Source organism: Amblyomma americanum, chromosome 4 (assembly GCF_052857255.1).
Source record: "Amblyomma americanum isolate KBUSLIRL-KWMA chromosome 4, ASM5285725v1, whole genome shotgun sequence".
In the NCBI taxonomy this organism is placed as follows: Eukaryota; Metazoa; Arthropoda; class Arachnida; order Ixodida; family Ixodidae; genus Amblyomma; species Amblyomma americanum.
Window position 1 is genome coordinate 206,664,130 of NC_135500.1, and position 25,155 is coordinate 206,689,284.

The 25,155-nt window shown below is 44.8% G+C and overlaps 1 protein-coding gene across 1 annotated transcript; it reads right to left on the minus strand.

The window, feature by feature from the left end:
* Nucleotides 1–4,759: 4,759 nt before the first annotated feature.
* LOC144129181 (23 kDa integral membrane protein-like) lies at nt 4,760–23,324 on the minus strand. Its single transcript, XM_077663158.1, has 7 exons — nt 22,408–23,324; nt 21,711–21,911; nt 18,527–18,607; nt 18,251–18,340; nt 17,079–17,189; nt 13,676–13,759; nt 4,760–7,267 (listed from the first exon to the last, which is right to left on the minus strand). Exons 1-7 carry the CDS (start codon nt 22,465–22,467, stop codon nt 7,223–7,225), a joined length of 672 nt encoding a protein of 223 aa, XP_077519284.1. The 5' UTR covers nt 22,468–23,324; the 3' UTR covers nt 4,760–7,222.
* Nucleotides 23,325–25,155: the final 1,831 nt, after the last annotated feature.

Here is a 25,155-nt window from a genome sequence, read left to right on the forward strand (position 1 = left end):
CCCCCCGTGACTGCCGGGACAAGTAAAACGCACCACGAGCCGTTACGTGGGGTCGACTTTCTCCTCTTTGTTTTTTTTTATGACTACGCTCCAAAACTGTCACCTGGAGCATATGCTCCTTCCATTCATCTATACGTCTTATTCGCTCCATTACACCACTAAAGCAGTGAACGTTTGGATGACAAAAATACGTCCATTCCGGTGTATTTTCCAGTCTGCTATATCTGGCTGCTTTTCATCGCTATACAGCCACGTGACAGTCACGCATAAGTTAGGAAGGGTAGCGCAGACTCGGTAGTGCAGTGACTACCAACCGAATGAAGTTCAGTACCAGCTGCTGGCAAGGTAGATGCCATTGGCAGAAGGGTCACATCTGAAGGTCATTTGGCAACGAGCGCACCCTGGGCTGGCCATAGTGCTCGCTGCGCTGTTGTGTGCATCTGGCGTGAGCAGGGTGAAAGAGGTAGTGCGAGCTCTCTGTAACTGTCCAAAGAGCAGGTGTATTGGCATCCGCGTGTATACAGAAATGTCTATACAGTAACCTCAATCCGCGTGCCGCTAGCCCATAAGAACTGCCAATGACGGGATCAAGGGGGGGCGGTGGCCATCCCAAAATTTTTCAGGGCCACAGAAAAAAATTATAGGAGAGACTTAAGTTCCGCCTTAAGGGCATGGCGCGATAGCGTTAATGGGTTTATGCCCATATATGCGGAATTGGTCATTCCTATACTTTACATTCATAGACCCCTGGGAATCTTCATACCGCTGCTGGCGCTGAGGGTAAGAGATGCGCCATAGCCTGCGATGGCAGGTGCTGTCATCGGTGGAGCTTGTGAGACATAGGTTGCTCTTCCCGAGCAACCTCTCGCTACCTATCGTTAAGTTAACTGCCGCCTGCCACGGTGGACAGGTTGTGGTGTCGTCACAAGGTCACGTGACTGGCGCGTATCTTGTGCCGCAGCTTGGCCATATAGTGTGGCCACTCTACTCCGGCCGATTTTGTAGCGAGAGCTACACTATGCTAGCTCTTCGAGCTTTCAGCGTGGCACCCCGTGAGCTCCGTGTTGGCGCCGGTTGGTCACGTGGTGCCGGTTGGCCACATGGTGCGGAGCAGCTTTCCAGAAGAGGGTTGTAGCGCCGAAAAAGACAACGCACAGGAAGCGAGACGGGACAGGCGCAGCTGCGGAGCAGCTGCTGCTGCCGGCGGCGCGCCGGCGAAACCTGAAGCTTTAGCGAAACCGAGCTGCAACACCTGTGCGCATGCGCCGTGTCGAGTGGGGGGAGAGGTGTCGCAGCTGTATAAGTAGGCGGCTCGGCGGAGCCGCCCGGGCAAAGATGGAGAGCGGAGGAGAGGACGAGGTGAGCTCGACGCCTCTGATAGAATCCAGGGCTCGGCGTTGGAACGAAACCAAGAGGAGGCGGCGAGCCGAGGAGACGGAGGAAGCGCGTGCGATACGCCTCGATAAGCGGCGTAAGAACGACGCGGTTTGGAAGGCGCGCCTAGCGGCCGGTAGTGAAACCACGTCCAGGGACGAAGATGAAGAAGGAACACCCAGCTCTCGCGTCACTCCAGGTTTAACCAGAGCTAGACCACAGGCAATTTTTTTTCGCTCTCAACGCTGATGACGACAACGCAACGAGGAGTACACTTCGTGATAGCGCAGCCCGCGTACGGTCCCCCTCGTTGGTACGTGCAGATCTCACCACTGCATTTAGTGAACTTTTGAATGAAGAGCAACGCCACAATGGGGGGGGGGGAGGGGGGGGGGAGGGGGCGCCATCATTCCAACCTCCCGCTTCCTCGCGTCAAGGCACCACGAATATCCTGTCGCCGTCCCTGGAAAATGCGTATGCTTACCCTCCGTGAACCGGCTCTAAAATAAAAATGTTTTAATGTGCTAGCACTTAAAATGGCTATTCCTCGCATTTAGCAGACGTATGTTTGTTCGTCTGAAGCATGCCTTATGGCTGGCTGCCCACCTGCCCTCCAGGTTGTGGGCAAACTGCCCATCATGGCAGGTGGCGGTTCAATTAATGACTGGTCACGACAGGTTGCTCGGGAAGTGTAACCTAGCTGGGTCCACCTCCCGCATGCGAGGCAGACGCTCAAATCCTTAGGGCACCACAGCGGAGCAAAAAGTGAATTAATTGGAAAGCATTAGTTGGCTCATCTACACGGAAACCCGGCGTCGCCCCAAAAGTGGCGGCGTTACAAAACTCCTGATTGGTCGAAGTGGTGTGACGTCACGGAAGGCGGGAAAATACGAAATGTTAACCAGTAATAGTGAGTACTAGTACTTACAACAGCACTAACTACAAATGAATATAATAGAATTACAATAGAATTCAAATAAAATTAGAACAGAAGTAGGAAAAAATTGGAATACAATTGCAATGCTTTTGCATTACTTGCACGTAGGTTCCTTAAGTGCCTCCAGCATTTTTTTTAGAGACGTATTTCAGATAAAATTAATTTTCGACCCAAAATAAACACCTTGAAGAGATCTCTTACCCCTGTTATTCAGTCTTCCCTGATGAAACAGTTGAAAGAGATCTTAAAAGGACGGGTCCTAATATATAAATGTTAGATATTTCAACATTCACTAAATATTTATACTTTTCTTATCTATATATTGTTCAAAGGCATGTTTGTCTGATGTATACAAAACTAATATTGACATGGGCAGCTTTATCAACATGTATACACGAGAAGTGAGCAACAGCATTCAAAAAGTTTGCTCGGCTACTGAGCCGGAGTTCCCGGGTTCGAACCCGGCCGCGTTTCGATGGAGGCGAAACGCAAAAGGCGCCCGTGTGCTGTGCTGCGCGATGTCAGTGCACGTTAAAAATTCCGAGGTGGTAGAAATTATTCCAGAGCCCTCTGCTACGGCACCTTTTCCTTCTTTCACTCCCACATTCCTCCCTTCCCTTATGGCATGGCCAGGTGTCCACAGAGATGTAAGACTACTGCGCCATTTCCTTTCCTCAAAAACCAATTTTCCATCTTTTTTTTCAAGAACATAAGGAAGAGTAAAGGACAGGTCGCTACTTTCCTTCTCAAAACCCGCTCTTTCTCTTGAATAACTAGAGTAATTGGATACTCTATGAATAACCAGCTAGGACTGTGCCCAGTGGAGATGAGACGAAAATTAGCAATGAAAGGGGCGCGCGGGGAGGGGGACCAAAAGGAAGGACATTTGTTAACGGGTACACAGTGAAAAATGCACTCATTTTGGTCCGCACTAGCACCACCATCCTGAATAATTAGAATCTATTCCCCCAGTTTGGGTATACTGCCTTGCCCGCTGTGTTTACAGCTTAATTTTAAACAGAGGGAGGGGGAAGTTTTGCAAACATCTTTTGTGTTGCACAAGCTCGTGGTGGCCACTGCGTGCTTCAAGTAGGTAATTTTTGTATGATGCCATACTAATAGCCGTGGGGACAACAAAATATATTCATTAGGGTTTGTGTTGGAAAGGCGCACTCGATGCATTTGTAGAGTGGTACCTTCTTTTGCTATCAGAACAAAGGTTCGCCATTTAAAAAAAACAACACAAAAGCCATTTCTGCACACAGGTTATGCGACCAGGTGGACACAAGGATAGAAAAAAACTTTGCTATTGACCTCTCGGCCGCATTTTAGCTTACAGGGATATCAGGGCTGCCATGAAGGTGTACCACTCATAGTTTACATGAAAATTCCTGGAGACAGATGGCGATAAGTGGATACGATCAAGCTTTCTAATTCAGCTGTGCTCCAGCAACACATGGTGGCAGTGTGATGTCAATTATAGTAGAATATACTATAGTGTGTTCTAGACGTTATACGCCAGTGCAAGCCCTGTATTAGGAACCTATATGGGCGGTTGCATGCCATAGACTGTTTCATTTGGGAGACTTCCGATATAGCACGTCCGTATTACTTCCCAGTGTGACATAGATGATTGCATGTGGCATTTCATCTGCCAATGGTCTATAGCGCAACAGAAGAAATGAATAACTCGTTCACTTACGGACAGTGAAATCAACGAAACGCCATAGGCAACTGCTGTGTCACATTGGGAACGTTTTGAGCCAATCGTTACTGTCTTGCTGGCGTAATAACATGAACTGAATAGAAAATTTGGAGATGGCTATCTCTGAACACGGGAGTGTTATTAGAATCACCAAATGATAAAAGAGTTTAAAAATACGACTGTCCCTAAGTTCCCAATATAACCATGCATGCAAACTGCAGCAACGAGTTTACGAATCGATTCTAGTTAATCACGCGTCCCTCATAGCCAGAGTTGTCGAGACGTTAAACCCCATAAACCAAACCACCTAGTCAATCAGAAGACTGAAAGCAACAATTATTCTCCCACTGTGTGCTCACCTGGTCGCGTAACTTAAAATGTGAAAACAGCTTTCACGTTCCAATGCTTGTTGTCAGCAGCGTTTAGACTTTCGATGGAGGCAAAGCGCAAATGAAGCCCGCATGCTGTGCGACGTCAGCGCACGTCCAAAGTGGTCGAAATTAATCCTGAGCCCTACACTATGATGTCTTTCTCTCTTCCTTCTTCATCAGCTCAAGTGTCCACCGAGAATGGTTGGGACCCTTACTGCATCTTTACTTTCCCGATAATCAATGATTATTGCCACCATTCGCTGTTTGTTTTAGAGCAACTATGAAAGCCTAATTTTGAGCACCTGATAGAGTGCTTTTTTTTGCAGACAGTGCAATATGGCATACAGACGGCAACAAGAATAGCAAACGACATTCACGTGTTTAAGCAATTTTATTGAAGTAAACATTTCATATAAAATATACTGCACCATCCATGCCTCATAATTCGGACAAACAAGCACGCTTGCTTGATGATGTGCGATTCCAGCTGCAAACGTCGTTTCTTATGAGAACAGAACAAGAACAGAGAAAAAACAACAGCGACATAAGACAAAGGATACGCAAGGCTTTTCATAGAAATTTGAATAAACATAACAGTGCGCGAAGGCTTACAACCTGATTGTCACAGCTTTCTACACCCCTAGCAGGTTCCTGCTCCTTGCATGAAACGTCATAAAAGTAAATATGAACCAGCTGCTGCGAAATGCAGTATTTGGGCAGCAAAAAAAGAAAAACACTTTGCATTGGTAAACTCAAACACAACACAAATAAGGGTGGCCTGATAAAATGTCCAGCTTGTACAATGGCAAACACTACTGTGTGATTACATTTAATCTGAATAAAAAATGGGTTTCTTGGATAAATGAACATTGGGTTAAATAGATCTCTGTTAGGAAGCATGATCCTGACTAGGTGCCTTAGTTAACCAGGTGCGGGGGAAGGGTGCTTTGGGATAGCTAGCACAGCTATATACAAAACAATACAAACATGAAACTAAGGGTTTGACCTTGGCTATATGGTATGGTGAACGCATGATAAGCAAAGCCACTGCATGCACTAAATACTTTACCGCATCATATAAGTCATTAGTTGTCTTCCTAGACAGCACACTACTTGCATGCGCAGGTCAAGAGGTAAAACAAAGCCGCTTACTGTACAAACTACCCATTTTCATGACTAGGGAATCAATCAGTTGTGAGCACTGAGAACATGACAATGTTCACTTGAAGTAGGAACAAATATTGTCATGAAGTCCAACAAGTTAGGAGAATAAGAGAACAAATATTGTGCCAACAGCCGTGCTACATGCCACGGTAAATCTTACTTTTAAATTATAAAACTCTATTGCTTGAAAATTCCAGAATAGCAAATACCCATTGAGCAAAACTCCACATATGCTTGACTCGAGACAATGACCTGCTTAAATTCTTCAGAAAAGTTTTTCATTTTCACTTAATATACTATGTTGCTGGCAAAGGTTCCTACTATCACCGTGGAGACTTCACAGCGCAAAAGGCACTACACAAGCAAGATGCATGGTTTTATAACTGCTTCCTCAAAGGAAGTACAATAGAACCTTGCTGATAAATTTTTCACAAAACCATGAAAAAGAAATGCAATGCCGAGAAACAAAGAAGCTGAATACAGAATGTGAAAAAAACTACATCGTAGTACAACGCATTCTTTTGTTACTTCCCACAAGCGCAATGTGCTTCTTTCGAATTTTCAAGGTTTTGCACTTTTGCGATCATCGTAAATGCCCTGCAATGGTTTTCCATGTGCGCTGAGCAGCTTTTGGCAGAAAGGAAGGTAGCAGCGAGAAGGGAGCAAGTTCGAACTGCTCCTTTAATCCTGAACAATCATCATCTATTGGCATCTACAGATGATGCCTTTCAAGCTGCAGGGGACAAGAAACAAGCAGATGACAGGAACAAAAGCCTCAGTGCTGGGCCACGCAAACTGCATCTCGTACAGAGCTGCCCATGTGCTCTCTATCACGGCATAGTTTCGTTTTTGCTCCTTTTGTCCTCCGTACTCGCATCACAACGGCGATGGAGCTGCACCAACAACCGCAACAAAATTCATAAGCGGCATGCCAGCGCGGGGCACTGTGCCGGGAGCTGCCGAATGCCGTGGTGGTCAAGCGCCGATAAGTGCAGACTATCCCGCTTTGACCGTATCACTGTCACCGAGCCGTGCGTGCTAAATTTTGGCTGCCAAAATGCCAGAAGGAGGTACACCATTACCATGAGGTAACATTCACGATTTACCATGAGGGAACGGTGTCACAAGCGTGATGCAAGAGCTGAGTGGTATTGCACTGGTTTCTATGGGTGCTACGCCGAAACTCTCTCATGAAAACATAACAGCCAGGAAAACGTAGCACACAGGAACGTAACAGCAAGGTTCTACTGTATTGAGGGTACTGTGACCAACAACAGAATGGCACAACTCTGGACGGTAAATTATTCCAGTGAAATGCTCTGTTTGCAATGGGACATGATGGCTACTAGCACTGTTACAGCACAGCATGTAAGGCACCAAAGCATGCATGCACAATATTACGTGCTTAATTACAGTATGGAGATGCTGATTTGCATATGTATAAGTTTGTACTCCTGTCACAATATGGTGTGGTGTAAGTTTACTTAAAAGGCACTTTGCAAAAGGAGTCAAGCACTTCAGAAGAAAACGTAAAAAGTAGTGGCCACAACTCTGGCTACAAAAACAACAATGCAGGCATGACGGCAGTGCTGCTGCAGGAATGCAAAAGAAATGCACCACGGCCAGGCGGTCTGGAGATGGGGGCCACAGCCATGTGTAGTCTGCAGTTGTCTACAGCTTGCAATACAGGAATATTGCCAGAGATATGGCAACCACCTATAAACAGCAGACAAAAGAAGGTGAACATGGTAGCTCATATAAAGAGCCATGAAGCACTGTCATTTACTGCTCCAATGAAAACAAAGGCATCAAAATTTTCCGCTCGTATGTTAGCCCCATGCACATTCAAGTCAACACGCATCAAGGTGTCATCAAAATAACTGTTAATATTTGAAAAGAATCCCCAATTCTGTGAACCAAACAGACGCCATGTACGTCACCACCTCAGTATGCCAGAAAAGCCTCCATGACAATGGCAACGCCCTTAGAGCCACCATGAATTTCTAAGCAATTAAACTATCTAGCAGGGACGTGAGAATATTCGAAATTTCGAATGAAAATAAAAAATGTTTGCTGTATGGTTCACATTAAATTCGGGAAGCGGAGATTCAAAGTTACTGAATAGGCGGCAGCAGTCGCATATCGCCGACTGCCATAAATAAAGTGCTTAAAGCCAAGGGGGTCTCGGGAGGGTCGCGGACCTCTCCCACCAATACCGGCAAGGGATCTGAGACCCCCCTGCTAGGCTGTAGCGACTGCGCGAATCTAAAGCAAGCAACCATTTCTTATTCTTCTTGTCAGCGGTGGTCGAAACGTTTCTTCTCTGTCATTTCAAAAATTTCACTGTGATTTTTATTAAGATAATTAACATGTTTTCTAAAACCCGAGACAGAGAAAAATACAAAGTTGGCAGCCCCACACAAAGGGTGGAAGAAAAAGGGAAACCGGCGCCCTCACATCACGAGTCAGTCCAGAACTGGCTGCTCAATTCCAAGGCTCCACAACAACAGCGAGCAGACGAGCAGAGCATGGGGATCATTTGTTTCAGGTCTGTGACATAAACTGAGCGAACAACAAACTTTAAAAATTTATAAAGCTATGTGTAAAACAGGCTGCCAGCCGCTTTCTCTCCCTCCCTCTTCACTTCCATCTCCGCCTGTGCTCGAATCACTAGAGACGCTCCTTCAATGGAGACAGGCTTTACGTGCTGCATAATCTGACCATGACGAAACAACATCTCGGCAGGCAACTTACCTAAAGGACGAATTGAAAGTGCCAGGATACAGTGCAAAAACATCCTCGTCGCTTTATTATCTGCCATTTATTGTGTGGACTGGCTGCCGGACTTGAACATTATGCGTAATTCCGTAAGTGGGCTTTCCCACATGCCAATTTGGTTAAACAAGATGGCCGACCACCAACTTGGAGCAATCACAAAGCGAAAGAGCGCAGTTTCTTTCTATTCCCCCACAGTGCATTTCATACTTCATGCCCACACCCATGGCGCCTCGTCCTGTCACCTTCACAACATTTCTAGCGAGCACGGAGCAAGACTATACAGGAGGTGAAACTCCCGTCTGCGCGAGCGAGCGCAAGCAACCAGATAAAGTAACAGTTGTTGCATGTGCCGACGGGGGCGCATGCAGTGGCGGCACCTTGCGGCGCCTCGTAGAAGCAGCAGGGAAAAAAATTTTTTAAAATGCAGCGCCTGGGCAGGTGCTCCGGCGGCGCGCGCTCAGAGCGGACGACAAGCAGACGAGACGGGTGTTTACTTCAGCGGGCACGCCGTGACCTTGTATTTCAGTGGTTTCATTCCAGGCCACCAGGTGCCGCCAGCAGGATAGTGGCGCCGCGGGCTCGTGACCTTTTCTGGTCGCCGCAGACGGGGGAGTTTCCACTGCTATATAGTCTTCCTCCGTGGTAGCGAGAGCTCCACCACGCAGTTTTGTCAACTTTGATATGCAGGAAAGCCGACTTGCGGGATTTCGCATCGGCTCAAGGATGTGGGCCAAGTCAGGGTGACACCGGTGGGGCAAACAATGGTGTAGATATCTCGTCTATTGCATGGTGCAGTGTAGCCCATGCACATCTCCTTGCACTTAACAGCAGGAGTGAAGATAGAGCTCCCATCACTAGGGCCGAAAATAGCCCCGCCTTGTTGTTAGGCTTCGAGCTTTGTGCCAGCCTGCGGCGACGGTGGCTATTGGATGCATATCAGCCAGCCACCCGAACCCAGCTGCACATTGCTGGTCATTTCCTTTCTTTTTAAGAAACAGTATCGCCATTCCAACACCAATGTGTGTTCCTCTCGCTTACGTGCACATTGTTCTCACAATTTCCCAGCATGCCGAAACCACACGCTTGTCACGTGCTGTTCGCAAAGTGTGCGGTGAAGCCTTCTGAGAAGCATTGTTTAAGGGAGGGGGGGGTCATTCAATTATACGACCTTCGGATCACTCGGAGATTTGTTCCGGTCCCTTCAGTCCGAGTTAATGAGACTTTGCCGTGAAGTAGTACTCAGCCCATCATGTTATTTTATTTTAGTTGTGATGTAGTCGTATGTCATTTCACTGACTCAACTCTATGACTCCTTTCTTATGACCATATCAGAGGTTTCACTCTCAAGCTGCCTAGTCAAGGAGCATACATTTCTGTGCACATCACCTTTTTATATTGTGCCAAACCTAAATTGCTAAATTGGTTGCAATGGCTACCTGAAATTACATACACACACACACAAAAAAAAACTAAACAAGGAAGTCTATCCATTTTTTACATTTTTTAATCTCTTGCCCCACCAAAGAGACATTCAATACTCAAAGACTTTTTTTCTACCATTCATACTGATTCGAATTTGAAAACTAAATATTTGCATGCACCTAATATCTGCCTTAACCGAAAATGGATGAATTCGATAGTGAATCCGGGAATCATTAGTACTAGCTGAGCTTCCCTTTAGATGGTGTTAAGGGAAATGGATTGATGATCGACGGCAGTAAGATGCTATATGCCTTGCAGGTTTGTGGCTGCTTGATGACATTATCTGAACACTTCGCGAAAGGTTAACTGTTTGCTTACAATTAATACAGAAACACGCAACCAGAGAATTACTCATAAGAAGACTAACTCTAAGAGAAACCTGATGAAATCAGCTCTCTAGACTACCACTATGCATCCAAGATCACGTGACCCAGTGACAGTGAGCAGTCAAAAACTCGCAGCGGTAGACCACTCCGCTTTGAGTGGTTGCATAGCGGACTTCGGACAAAAGGGTGTGACACCACCTAGCTCCCCTGTGCACAGCAACATTCAAAGAAGGGACAGGGACAAAAGGCTGTTTGTTCCCCGTTTCACTTCTGCTCTTCAGCCTTCAGTGACACCGTCAAGTCATCTTACCCCAAAATGCCTTCAGTCATGGCTGCAACTCATCCCCTACCACTGCTGTCAAACGGAGAGATCTAAAATGGACATTGTTGGCATAAAGATATGCACAGTGCAGCAAAGTCCACAGCACCGATGTTCAAGAAACTTAATACTAGGCAGCATGCATTGCTTATACTCAATAGATGCAGCCATATCTTTATTATAACAGAGGTCACACAGCAGTTTGAAAGCATTACATCAGAACTGAAAGTTATTCCATTTAGAGCTTATTTACTGCATATTTAACACTGCCTTCCTAAGAAAAAGATAGAAAAATGCGTCATATAAGCATGGTGCCTTTGATTTCATATGATTTTATTCTTCATGTAAATGCATGTATTTCATTAAAATGCTGCCAATATCGACCTGCAAGAGTGGCCTTCTTTTAAGAGCAAGACCAAGTGCATTGCTGCACGAATCCCTTGCATTGTTTTAAGATTTCTGCCATCTTGACCATGCTTCCTTGACCTTATTTAAAGCTTGAGCAGAATGATGTGCGAATTTTACAAAATTCCTTACTTTAGACAAGACAGAAATAACGGCAGCGTCTAACCTTTGCAGCATGGCAGGTGACCTTTGCAGCTCTGCTTGACACTTAGTAAATAGATAAGGGGACTTCCCATTTCTAAAACATGCTTAGGAAGCTTAATGATTCTGCTCTGTGCTGTCTGATAACATAAAACTTTACCAAAATTGTTCTTCTCTACATTTGTAGCTTTTCAACTCAGCTGTCTGACCAGCTAGAGAGAGGACAATGCAGCAGCCTTCTAATGCTTACTGTCTCTTTCAGTAAAAACAGTAATCACTCACTTGTCACTCATGCTACAACTGCTACAGAAATGGCATGACCAATATCTTCCTTGTGATGACAAGGGATGTTGGGTTTTTGAGAACAAAGGCCAGATGACATGAAACCTAGGCTGCTTGCACAAGTTCTATAGCACTTCAGGAAAAGAGGGTCATTCAGCCCTTTTAGTGTATATACGTTTATGCACAAGCCACCACTCAATCATGACCTCAGTTCGTTTGCTTTTGACAATAAAAGCTTGGTGGCATTGTTGAAAGAAAGGCACTACGGGAAATGGGCACCCTCATTGTTTTTGTTCCTAAACTTATGCTTCAAATAAGAGCTTGGAAGTAAAAGCACAATAAGGCATTCAAATCCAATTTCAAACATTCAAGTGAATAACATGTAGGAATCTGTGAAAGTCCTTGCTTTTCAGGAAGGCATGCAAGCCTACTCATCTTTGTGCGAAGAAACATGCAGCAATGCCGCCTTTATGAATGCCAGAGGGCACCTATAGTTTTCCAGCCATTGCGTATCTTCTGATTCCGTGCTTTGAGTCAACCAAAGAGACCAGTGAAAGGTGAGGAATGTGACATTTAGCCTCGTTAACTACAACACACACCATGTCTAATATGGTGTTTAAACAGTAGTGTGTGGTGCCCACAAGCACAACATGCAGCGGCAATATAAATGCAGTGGATCTGATACTGGTTATTGCAGAATTTTTACTCTCATTTTTATGGTGCAGAACAGTTCACAGATTCAAAACACAGCATTGTCATGACTATTCAAGCCAGTGTAATGCAGTAATCTGCAGCGTAATGTGACAAATACAGCACACTGAATCGTTTCTTGTTCCATTCCCTTCTCTGTTGCAATTGACCATTTGCGGAAAAGTTTCCGCGCATGCGCGGATGGATGGATGGATGGATGGAAGGTAGGAGCGCCCCCTTTGAAACGGGGCAGTGATTGTTGCCACTATGCTCAGTTTTTTTTTCCTTCATTTTTGTTTACTCTGCTGTAAGTTGTTAATACAATTTGCCATTTCCTTTAAAAAAAAAAAGACCGTCTTCCTACACTTTAAAACTTATGTGGTGAAGGCACAGCCAGCGCCCTCTGTAGGCGATTTGGTTTTGGTTGCAAAACATGAGCCGGCCGTGCATTCCTGCGCTGTAGTGTGCCGACTAGGTGTAACCTGTAACTGCCACGTACCCGCCATGCAGCTGCAACATTTTTCTATCTAAACTAACCACGCATTTTGCAACTGCGAGACTTGGATGTAATAAAAGCCTCGATAAGATACAAGACGCAAAAGACTAAGCTGTTGATGGAGCCAGTAAAGAGCGTATCCAGCACGTTTTGAAACGGGTGTTCCTGCTACATTTCGCGCTGCTACGTGCACACAGCTCGGTCATTCTAGAAGAGTTTTGGCATCGACGCACGTGTGTATTCGGTGAAAACTGGATGATATATGTCCTAGTATGATCATTCACCATAAATGCTACAATGTCAAGCTGTGCTATCTGAACAGCGGGAGCACGGCAGAGCGCAACCTCACGTATATCCGCGCATTCTAATGCTCCCGCGACCCATTAGCATGCAAAGCAACGCTCTGCCGTATCAGCACGAGCCGGGATCGAGATAGTACAACAGGTCGTTAACTAATCAGTTAAATGTGGCCCGCGGAAAAAGGTGCTGTATGAAGTTAGCAGAAACTCCTGCCCTATCAAGGAAGCGCAAACATAAATGCCTGCGCGCATTAGGAAACTGCATCGTTATACTCGCCCGCGCATAGGCCCACATTCATGCACATTTTCATTTGGTCATTCCGCGTTCCGATGAGGTAGCAGAGTGCAGGTATTGCCACACATGGTTGTTTTTCAGGCTACAGTGCGAAGTGCTCCGCCCCGTTTCTAAAAACGGAAATAGGATGTCCTCCTCCTCTATCATCCTCTTTCGTTGGAAAACTCACGTTTCCGGAAAAGAAACAACACTAAAACAACAAAACAAGCGCACGTGAAATGCTGAACGCTGCCTTGCACATGTTTGCTCGAGAAGACCTTTGCAACCAGAAGTGCCGGCAGAGCTTCCCTGTTTGCACGACAGGTGGCGCTTGCTTTTCCGCAAATGGTCAATTTGTCTCATGCAGGTTAGCTTTCATGAGTATGTATTTGTCCTCCACAGGGGAAAGTATCTTATAAGTGAGCAAATGGAGTACACAACCCAGTTTTGCTTATTTAGTTCATTTACAAAAGCCAACAGAACTATTTATCTTGAGGTGAGATTGCACAATGTTCTTCCTGCTCCATATGTGCATCTCTTGAGCTCAATTCCAGGTTCGTTATCTGACACTGTAACATGTACATGTCAACTTCAGTGGCACAGACGATGTGTCTGCAATGTCGTGAGCTCACCTGGGCAACGACAATGCCTAGTACCAGGAGACCTATCTTGAGACTTTGCTCACCGAGAAATGTGGCGATAGCTTCGCCACAGCCCTGAAACAAGTTAACAGCAAAAATATACGGCCATCAAGTAGCACTTGCTACAACCATAACTTTTGCTAACAATGTTTGACACATGCATATGTCAAGCACTCTTGCTGCTAAGTAGAACAATACATAACGGTACTTGAAACAGTGTAGCAAATATCCTTTTCAAGGTCCTGAACACAGAGGAACCCAGTGCAGGCAGAAAGGAGTAGCCCAACAACAACAACAATGCACGCACACACGCACGCGTACCACAGCCACTATTAGAACTACTGGACAAAATGCAAATTGCTGGCAGAGGCACATCTTGCCGAACCTAGTGCAAGCTGCTAACTGACAAGTGGCACACCTTAAGATGGATATTTTACAAAGCACAACCTTGCTCAAAGATGAAGCCAGACTGCCATGTAAGTGAAAAAATAAGCTGTTATGTCAGTGTTGTGCTGCGTAAAAAAAACAACTGTTCAAATGCTTTAAAGGTCTACATACATTATTTTGGATGCTTGTAGTTTGAGACCAAAGCTTGCTTGTTACTCTTTCCATTTTTATGTTTTCCAGCATATTGTGTGCACAACACATATGACATAAAAATGCAACTAAGAACATCAGTTAGAGAAGAGAGGATGATGAAGGGGAAGTAGTATGCAATGTGCATGCAATTATTTATTAAAGGAAATTATTAAACAGAGCTGGAAAAATATAAGGCTTAGACAAGACAGACATGACCAAGGAGCAAGGATGATTCTGCAAACACATTAAAACTCTGAACACTGCAGGATTCAGACTGCCACTATATAACACATAGCTCAATGATCAACTATGTAATCCATTCAATAAACATCTACATCTTTTATTTACTGAAGGCCTTCTTCTAATACTTTTCATTTCTGCTCCTCCAAGGCCTAGGTGCATCTGTATGTAGCACTCCATTCATTCCTTATGAGTAGTGCACCACCTTTTTTCACCTGAACTCATTTGCATTACTTTATGCCAAATCAGCCCAGCTTGCTCACTGCTCATTGACCCATAACAACATGAGCAAGATTTGTTAAGATGGAGGCAGTAATTGTGGTAACATGAAAGTGACATAACTTGTCCTCAGTATGATTACACAAGTTTCACATCATCCATCTGTTCACAGCTGAGTTTCGCCAATTAAGCTCAGCCAAAATGTGCAAACTCAGTTCCAATTATCTAAAGCCAGAATTGAGGGATATGTCTTAAATTTGCAGTTAATTAAATATTCATTTAATTTAAACATCTTGTGATCACTGTCTATATGCATCCTCTAACGCAGGCACTGTACAATAAATTTCACTGTAAGGCCTGATCAGCATAGTACACGTATGTGAATAACAGCTCTGCAAGTTGAGGCGCACTGTTTGCCTCAGCTGTGGACGGCTGCTGTTTCTGGATTTAACTGTCCTTGTTATTGTTATCTCTCTGAAATCATGCAGCATCACAAAAGCTAGCACTTGCATCAGCTCATCTGAGACAGAGTTTGCACAGCTGCTTTCGCATGGAAGCCGTATGCAACTGCTTTATAAGTAGAATCGACTTGAGTGACGTTAATTAAATGAGTGGACTGAGGGGTATAAAAGTCCCGAAGCTAATCAGGCTATGAGGAACATCATAGTGGATGGCTCCGGATTAATTCAAACCTCCTTCGGTTCTTTAATATGCACTGACATCGCACAGCACATGAGTGTTTTTGTATTTCACCTCCACCGAAATATGGCTGCCGCAGCCAGGATTAAAATCCCAAATTTTGGATCAGCACCAGAGCGCCGAAGCCACTGAACCACTATGACTGGTTAATTAACTAAATGAGTGATGGCAAGTGACAGTTTCAGTTTTTTTCTTCAGAACATGAAATTAAATTGAAAGGTAGCTGAGGCAGCTTTTATTAAGGCAAAAGCATTATGTGGCCCATTAGCAATGAAATCCGGTATCGGCGTCTAGGAAAAGTAGTCTGGAAGACCCCTCACTGATGTCATCAGCAAAGAAAGCAATGTGACGTCACGATCGGCCCTGAATAGGAAGTGACGTGGTGGCTTGCTTAAAGCAGCACTTTATACGTACGCGTATGTCGTGTGGTCTTTCCTAACGGCCTTGATGCTAAGGCCTTTGACCTAAAGGCCTTCACCGGAAAGGCCTTTGAACCATTAGTACTACTAGTTACTAACTAGTACTTACTAGAAAACAAATATACGTAGTTAACTAGTAGCCCATGATGACACACAAGTGCTTTTGCATTCACAGCATGCAAGTAGTCTTAAGTGCCCTCCGTAATTTTTGTGAACAGTAATTTTTCCTGTTTGGCCCAAAAGCAGAAACAGCAAAGCAAACTTAATTCCTTGATGCCATCATGTATGCATGTGGAAAAAAATGCTCTAGAAAGCTTATCTTGCCACAGCTTGAATGAAAGCAGGTGGGACTTGCAACAAAAGCCATCTTGGTTCGCAATAATGCCTGACAAAACTTATGCCTTCGGTTGCCTTTTCAGCATAACCGAGGGCTCGAAAGTGATATTGATGCCATTAGTGTGCATTGACGAATGAAAGGCATGATTCCTAGCAGCTTTTTCTCGTACTTTCTAGATATTTCTAGAGATCAAAAAAAGGGTAAAAGGATGGCCAGTATTATTAGTGCAAGACATGGTTACTTTGAAATTCTTTCAACTTTCCTTCAAAGAGCTGGTTTCACAATAGTGTGCAACATTTATATATGAGCAATGGCATAGATTTTTGAGGTTGTAAAAGTTCCAACAAACACTTTCCATGCTTACCAGGATTATATCCGCTAATGTAATCCACTAATACGCTAATGCATATCAGGTGTGGAGCTTGGAAGATGGCTACTCCCTGCTGTCATTAATTTATTTCATCACGTCACCTTTAGCCTACTTCTCGTACGTGTAAATGATGTCACATGCAGCTTCTGATTCTGGGGGTCGAAACTAGAACACCGGAGTAGATGTTCTACAATAAAAAACTATTCGATAAATCAAGACACGAGAACACTGAACAAAATATGAACAACTGAACAAGAAGAAGCCTGCCTGGCAAAAATTTTATTAAAGATACAAAGAGCCTGTACAGTACAGCTGGCACACTGTAATGAGAAAAGAGGCTTATTTGAGGACAAATTTTGCTCAGTCCTCCGAAGTGTTCCCCGCATTTTCCAAAGCAATAAGCTAAAATAGAACACAAAGTAGTAACACATGTCAAGTTTCTATGTCCTGTAATGTGAGAGAAATGCTGACTGGCCTAGATGCTTCAAACGACTAAGTGCTTCAATAAATACCACTTCAAATAGTTCCTACCACTTTGTGAAGGACCGGTGGGAGTGGCTTTGCCTCTGTGTAGCAGCTTGCTGGTATCTCCAAGCCATTCCTCCTGTAGTCACCTGGGCCCTTTGCCCCACAGCAGGTGAGCTGGAAAGTAAGAAGCCAAATTATACATCAAGAAAGAATAGTACAGGGAGTATGAACCATGTTTTGGTAACCAGCCAGCAGTAAGCATGATTGCAGTCTCATTCATTTGCATGAGTTTGAGGTATTAATAGCAAGAGGACTGCTGTATTGCAGACTGACTAAGAAAAAAAAACTGGCACTGACAGTTCGTTTCAAGCATTTATGGATGGAGACCACACAAAGATACAGCAACAGGGTAGTGTGGCGTGCGTTGCTTTCATCCTTAATTGATCATGCTGATACAACCACATCACACTGATTAAGGAACACCTTTTGTCAACAATGTACAGACACCTTACTTGCTACTGTGTCATTTAGTGGGGTTTTCATAACGCCTTAGAAACTCTTAAGCTCTGGAACATTTAAGGCAAAAAACTCCGCTTCAAAGATTTCAACTGCTGGTGATGGTAAATAGGCTGCACTTCATGACCCGCAAGCAAACCTGGTGGTCTGTCTACCCTTGAAAAAAAGCTGTACTTCCCTGTGTTGTCAAAATTCAAGTGTAATAATGAAAAATGACAGCCAACATAACAACTACACTTGTAGCATGTTTTGCTGAAAACGTAGCACTTTAGTTGTATGTTTTATAAAATGTCCATATTACTCAGTTTAAAACTGCACTGCAAATGTATAGAATTCTATACAGAAGCTGTTCACCTGGCCTTGCACGACAAGAAAGCGCTGCAAACACTGTACAGCAGCTTTTTACAAAATGCACATGACTCGGCATCAAGTATGTAGTTTTGTTTGAAGTGTGAAAATGACACACTGAAGTCTTCTGCACCCATTTATATGTGTGTGTGTGCTTAAAAAATAAAGAGGAAGAGGTAATAAATTAAATAAGAAACAACAGAATAACACTTTGGACTTTCACAACCAGCATGTCATCACTGCACACCAAGACGATAAAATTCTATGCATGCTTCAAGTTGGAAGTCAAATTTGTGCACACACCTAGAACTAATCTTCTAACAAAAAAGCAAAAATAAAAGAAGAAAACAATTTTAAAATAAAAGGCTTACGCCATGCTGCAAGTCGTGCAGGAAGTTTGGCAGCCCAGATTTCTTTGCTTCTATGAGTGTGTATAATGTCGAAGTGACGGTGTTTTCGAGCTGCAAAACAGAAGAGAGTCAAAAGAGGAGAAAAGCAAACATACGTGCACCATCACTCAATATCGTCCATTTTTCTCTACGTGATAAGTGACAGTGGGGCTCACAATGAGAGACAGGCTGGAAAGCTCAAAGGTGGGAAGGGGAGAGCGGACAATGAGAGAGCAGGGAGCACATGGAGACACTCACCTCGGCACTGTTTGCGTACTTCCAGACAAGTCCCATGGCCACTGTCTCCACGATTACAAAGCCAGACATGATGATGATGAACTGCGGGCATTGTACAATGAGAGATATGAGCACAGCTTTCACAGAATGGAGCCATTGAGTTTGAGGCACAGACTGCTATTGCATGTTATGTGTGGACATTTTGCTTTCACCTGAAGAAGGACAGAGGATAGATAATGGAGACCGAATGAACAAAATATGTTGGATGTCTGCATGCACATTACCATATGTAAGGTTCACTAACACAAATCATGAGCAACTAGCAATCTCTTTAGCTGTATATGCTCTGTATTAAAATAACAGAAGAAATGTAGTTTACTATGTGGAAGGAAGGATATGCCTCCATCACAAGGACACTTAGACAAAAATTATACTAAGGATGTAGGTGCCACAAAATCATAAGCACCTAATCTAGACTCAGTAAACCAGGTGTTTTCACACTTTGGGGCAGTCTCACTTTCCCCCAGTTTACACATACAAAATCAAAAGAAATAGGAAGAAAGAAAACATGACAATGTTGTGACTGAAATACAAAGATGACAATTCAGAAGGAAATATGTGCAACTGCTTGATACTGGTGTAAGCTAAATAAAAATGAAAGCTTGGTTTGCATTCAAAAACGGAACTTAATTTTACTTCTGCATCAAGCCTAAGAAACAATGAAAGGGAACATTTGTTTATGCAAGAACTGCCTTACTTAGGTAGTATTGACTAGTTGTATGGCAGTGAGATGATCCCTTTTAGTCTACTTATATCTGCACACCTACTTTCAACTTTGATCATATGATGGCAAGTGAAGCAACCAAGTTTTATGGTTGAATGCATTTTTTTTTACCCTGGTGCTCGAAATCTGCCACGAGTGCAATCCCACTTGCATAACAATCATTTTCAGCCCAACAAATCATAAGTCAAAGTGCTTTCAAAGTGCTGTGCAGTGCATTATTTGTAATGTTACAAAAATTGTTCTGCCATAATCCAAATGTAAGAATACCTCCTTTATATTGCGGTCTGATTTTAATGACTTCAGGCAGCAATATGGGTAAATTTTATAGGATAAGTGATTAACTAGGCACATGGATTTCAAACTTGAAGTACTTGACACAAGCCAAAAAATGTGCAAGGCATATGGTTGTCAAAATAGTAATTTTGTATCCAAGGCAGAAAACATATGATTGCTTTACAATTGCTCAGTAAAGCCAAACGTTATTAAACACCTTAATTCACCCAGATGAAAACATATAAATGGAATCCAAGTGGTTTCAGCAAAGGTCACCTGAGTGGAAATCGGCTAGTTGCATTAGTTTTAATTAACCAGCCCCAATCGAGTGAGGATTGGGGAGCAGTTAGTGCCTGTGACAGGACAAACGGAACACTGCCAGTCCCTGCTGGGAACCAGACAGAACATAAAGCTGAGTTTCAATGGAAACAGAGCATATCTAATATAAAAGAAATATCGGGCCCCATCCTCCTTGAGACCATTTGGAGGCCAATTGCACATTGTGCCTATTTACATAAGGGGAGAAGTTTCTGCAACTCTGCCGGAGAAGCTACGGGCCTGTGGTGAGGATTTCCACAAGCATGCTGTCTTCACAAACCAACCATGCAAGCCTAAAAGCTGATAACGCACACTCATGGCTGCTATAGCAGTGACACCATGCACCTAGTACTAAATGTGAGTTACTGGGCTCTGCTAGATTCACTGCGGAGTGAGATACAGTTAAGGTGCAGTATGTGCACACACAGGTGTGACTAATTAAATATTGCTGAATGGTTCCACTTCAAGCCACCGGGTATCGAATGTTATGTTTCCAGCTGGGACCATTTCTGCCCCTACTAATTGGGCTTCTCATAAAATCCATTTTGACACTAGCTCAACAGGCATCATTATTACTGCGATTCATTCTAGTTGGAACCTGCTCCAGAGTAACCTAGCCTACTAAGACCCATTCTACCTGAGACCACCTGATCTGAACTATTTTAAATGGGACTAGCGCCACAAACGAGTTTAACGGGGGTCTCTTAATTTATAGTGAAGTATTTTCAGCGTAGATATATAAACATCAGTGGACATAAATCTTCAGTTCTTGGATAAGCAATCTTTACAGTGTAATGCTTTTAATGGTGTACGCTATTGAATGTTTTGAAAACACTTTTATATAAAAATATATCCCTATTTCATTTCAAGCATTCGAACTGATTAAGTCTGATTTCTGGGCTCTTGTGAGTACAATAGCTGGAGTGTGAGCACTATGTGGTGCTACTACTTAAACATGTAGACAAGCAAATAATCGTGCCTGAGATACAAGACATGAAGTAGAAGATGATTTCTATAATTGGATACAACTCAAAAACGAAGCAGTAAACACCTCTCAAGAGAGGCCCTCCAGACAATGGTGTCGAACGGTTGTAATGAACTCACAGTTAACCCCAGAGCGTGACATCACAAGTGGCTGCCAGGTGTCATTATGAAATGGGATTAACCGCGACATCGTTGGTTGGAGGACCTCCTCTGAGGGGTGCTTGCTGCTTTGTTTTTCAGTTGTATCCAACTATAGCTGTAACCAACTCTTAGTAGGACCTTTCTTCACTGCGACCAGATCAAACAGGACCACTGCAATTGAGTCTAAATTAATTTAAGCTACAGCTGAGTATAACTCAGTCTAAATGGCTTGTTTAACTGAGACAATTTAACTTCACCACTACATCTGGGCCCGGAAAGTGACACAATACATGCAGTTTTTTTATTTGCAGCTCTTTAAGTGTCGCATATAACTGGATCTTGTTATGAACTGTTCAAATGCTCAGAAGACTGCCAGTCATTATTAATTGACACTCATGAAAACTTGGGTTCACTGAGTGTTTTGTTCCCTGTACTTGCATATGATCAGCATCATTCATCACGTTCTGTCCAGCGCCACTCACTCACCAGCTATTCTGAGGCATTCCCTGAATAGCTCTAGTGATGCAGTCGAAAGTTTGGAACAATAAACAAAATTCTGGTACAGTGTTCAAGATAAAGGACGAATTCCTCAACTCAAGGAACTGAAGTAGTAACAAAGCAAAAAGGTCTGGCACCACAAAACATAGCTGGAGGGTGTTAATGTGTCTGATAGCTGCATGCCTTCGAAAACATGAAGTAACGCACCATAAGCAGGAGCCAGCCAACAGCAAAGCAGGCACCGCAACAACCGCAAACACCAAACAGTAGCACTGTGACACCTGCCACAAGGGTAAACGTTGCGGCAGTTGGGTAGTTTGAGAATTTTCCCAAGTGGTCGTTGACATCGTGGAGGTTCGGGTTGTTGAGCACAATAGCAGCCACGACAATTGCCGCCACTCCCAGCAGCTGCACGAAGAAAAATGAGCAAAGCACAACTGTAGAATGGTATCACGTTCTGCACATGTGCAGACAGTCAACCACCTGCGCTGCTTGCCACGCATGCTATACGGATTATTTAAATGCTCTGTATTTCCTCCGAAAGGCATGCCCCTCCTAATGAGCTATTTAAGGGCAATCAGAAGGCTGCAACACCGCCCATTATTCAATTAAGCGCGTTGGTGCAACCTCACGCGAAAGGCTGTCGTCTAGCGATACACACGCACACTCATTCGTCGCTTTTGTTTCCGCGCTTGCAAATCAGTCTAGCTTCGCAAAAGTGAGCTCTCAGCCATTCTCAGCGCGCTAGGCTGTTGCGATGTGCGCGCTGTTGTCGGGCAAATACATGCGACCTTGCTGGATAAACCCGTGGCGGCAAAGCACCAATCTCGCTCTATCTGGTGGTCGCTGCGTCGAAACGCGCCTCGGGATGGCAGTGACACATCGGATGCATATTCATACGTACCGAGATCGTCAAGTTGAGGGCGCACAGGACGCCCTTGATGAGGCCCAGCCCGCAGGCCATGCTCGTTTCGGGAGGGCTCCTGTCCTCGGGCCCACTCCGACTACGCGCTCCACTTCACGTTGCGTCAAGATCGGCCTCCCGACATGACACGGACGTCAACCGCACGCACCAGCGCCTTCGCTCACATTCAGTTGACGGGCGCGCACCAGCACAGCACATACCACCGGCCTGCCGTCGGTTTCAGTCGTGACCTCCGTGGAAATTGCGGCAGCCGCGCACTTCCTCAATCGCGCTGACGTACGCCACGCTTCGGTAGTTCACTGCGGCCGTGCGCGAGCGCCTGCCTAACCGCACGGCGCGACTGGAAGTGAGGAACTGTGGAGCCCGCCCGTTGCAAGCTGCTGCTGGTGCTCCTGCGCTCAGACAATCAGGAAGCCGTGTTGCGGCGTTCCCGCATGCCCTCTGCTGCGACTCTCAGGCGCGGCTCGTGCAGCTGTCGTCGTAGTGCGGCGCGCCGAGCCATTACGTGACCTCTGCGAGCGTTCGCCTTGCCGCTCCGCGCGCTCGCTCTCCCCTTTCCGCCCTCGCAGTGGCAATCGGGAGAGCGGCCGACTTCTCTGCCTACTGTGACGGGGTCTCGTCTTTGTAGGGCATCGCTTGTTGCCGGCGATCAGTGGCGCGGCACGGATGATGCGATCGGCGACTCTTGCTGGTACAAGGAGATATTCGCGATAGCGTAAAATTAACGACGAAAGCAGTACTCTAGCTTAGCGACTTCTAGCGAAAAGAAAAAATAGCATCGGCTGCCGTTCGTGGAACGCTTTCAAGAACAGTCAAGTCTCTCCGCAACAATGTGAAAGAATGCGTGCACGCAACGCAATGTTTACATTACCTCGCGGTTCTCTTTAGAAGCCCTTCACTTTTCTTTCGCGAGGTGGCGCAAGTTGCCTTCCTCTTTTTGGCGCGAGTGGCTTACTTTCGCGACCATGGGTGAATTTATCATTTAAGAGCAGAAGTTACCCCAATCGCTTTATTAGCCGTGCTTAAGAACTTGAGACAAAGCCGACATTAACGCAAAATAAGCCACATTAATTATGGGCGTCAGATGTGCCGCGGTTACACAGGTTGTACCGTTGTACTTCTCAGTACAACGATGCAGATTCCATGGAAAAGCAAGCGTAGTAGGGGGAGGCAGAAAGTCAGGTGGGCGGATGTGATTAGTAATGGATACTAAAGCACAAAAAGAAGAGCACACGGAAGAAAGGCCACACACGACAAACGCTTTAGGTTAGATTAGGAACTTTGAGGGGATAAGACGGCCGCAGCTGGTTCAGAGCAGGGCTACCTGGAGGGATGATGTAGGCTTGTTCTGCATTGGACGTAGTTCGGATGATAATTGTGCTCCCAAAACAATGACAACAGAATAGCGACCGTTCAGATAACATGAGGTCGTATTTGCTTGCTGTCTCCGCTGTTGTACTTACCCTCGAGTGGGCTGCAAATTTACGCGTCGATTTAAAAGTGAAAACAGCATCCCACACAGCATATATACTGTCTGAGGTACGCCAGCACGCGAGCTCGCAATCCCGCTTTTCTGGCCATTGTTGTTGTGCAGACGCCGTGTATCACCTAATTTTCTATTGTCAACGAAGGTTTGTTGTTCCTGCTTGCGAAGATTACATGTCCATTGAAGTCCGGGTTGCAGAAGCGCTCGAGATGGTACGCGGGGGAAAAAAAAAAACACGAAACTGTCCGAAGTAAAGCGGCCAATGGTGCCGGTGCTCGAATGGTGCGAGGCGTTTCATGACGCGTAGTTCCTTTCTTTCGAGCGTCGACATCATCATCATCATAAACCTGACTACGCCCACTGCAGGGCGAATGCCTCTCCCATATCTCTCCAATTAACCCTGCCTTTTTGTCAGCTGCGGCCACCGTACACCCGGAAACTTCTTAATCTCACCCGCCCACGTAACCTTCTGCCGCCCCCTGCTAAGCTTTTCTTCTCTTGGAATTCACTCCGTTACCCTTAAGGACCAACGGTTATCTTGCCTTCGCATTACATGCGCTGCCCAAGCCCATTTCTTCCTGTTGATTTCGACTAGGATGTCATTAACCCGCGTTTGTTCACTCAGCCACTCTGCCCGATTCCGGTCTCTTAATGTTACATCTATAATTTTCCTTTCCATAACTCGCTGCGTTGTCCTTAACTTGAGCTTAACCATTTTCGTTAGCCTCCACGTTTCTGCCCCGTAGGTGAGCACTGGTAAGATACAGCTGTTGTATACTTTTCTCTTGAGGGATACTGGCAAACTGCCATTCATGATCTGAGAGAACCTGCCATATGCACTCCACCTCATTTTTATTCTTCTAGTTGTTTCCCTGTCATAAGGGATACACACGAAAAAAAAATGTATATAAATTTAGGTTCTTAAGGCAGTATAGTCATAACACTCGCGAACGTTAGGTACAGTCTTTGTCAAAAATATGCAGCCCAAGACGTTTGCTTCCAATCTGTGTAACGGGGCTTCTTAGTACATTCGACAGTTACTTAAATTCCTCCTCCCTTCATGAGATCAAGGTCCCCGAGTATGCAGGAGGAGCCGCACTGCAGCGCTCAGAAGCAGGCCCCTTGGGCTGCATACTTTTGACATACTCTACCCACTTATTGTATGTTACAAAGAGTGCCTTCCTATGCCAGCAGAAATGGTTGTAATTTCGACGGTTTTAGTTTTCTAGTGCCTGTCTATT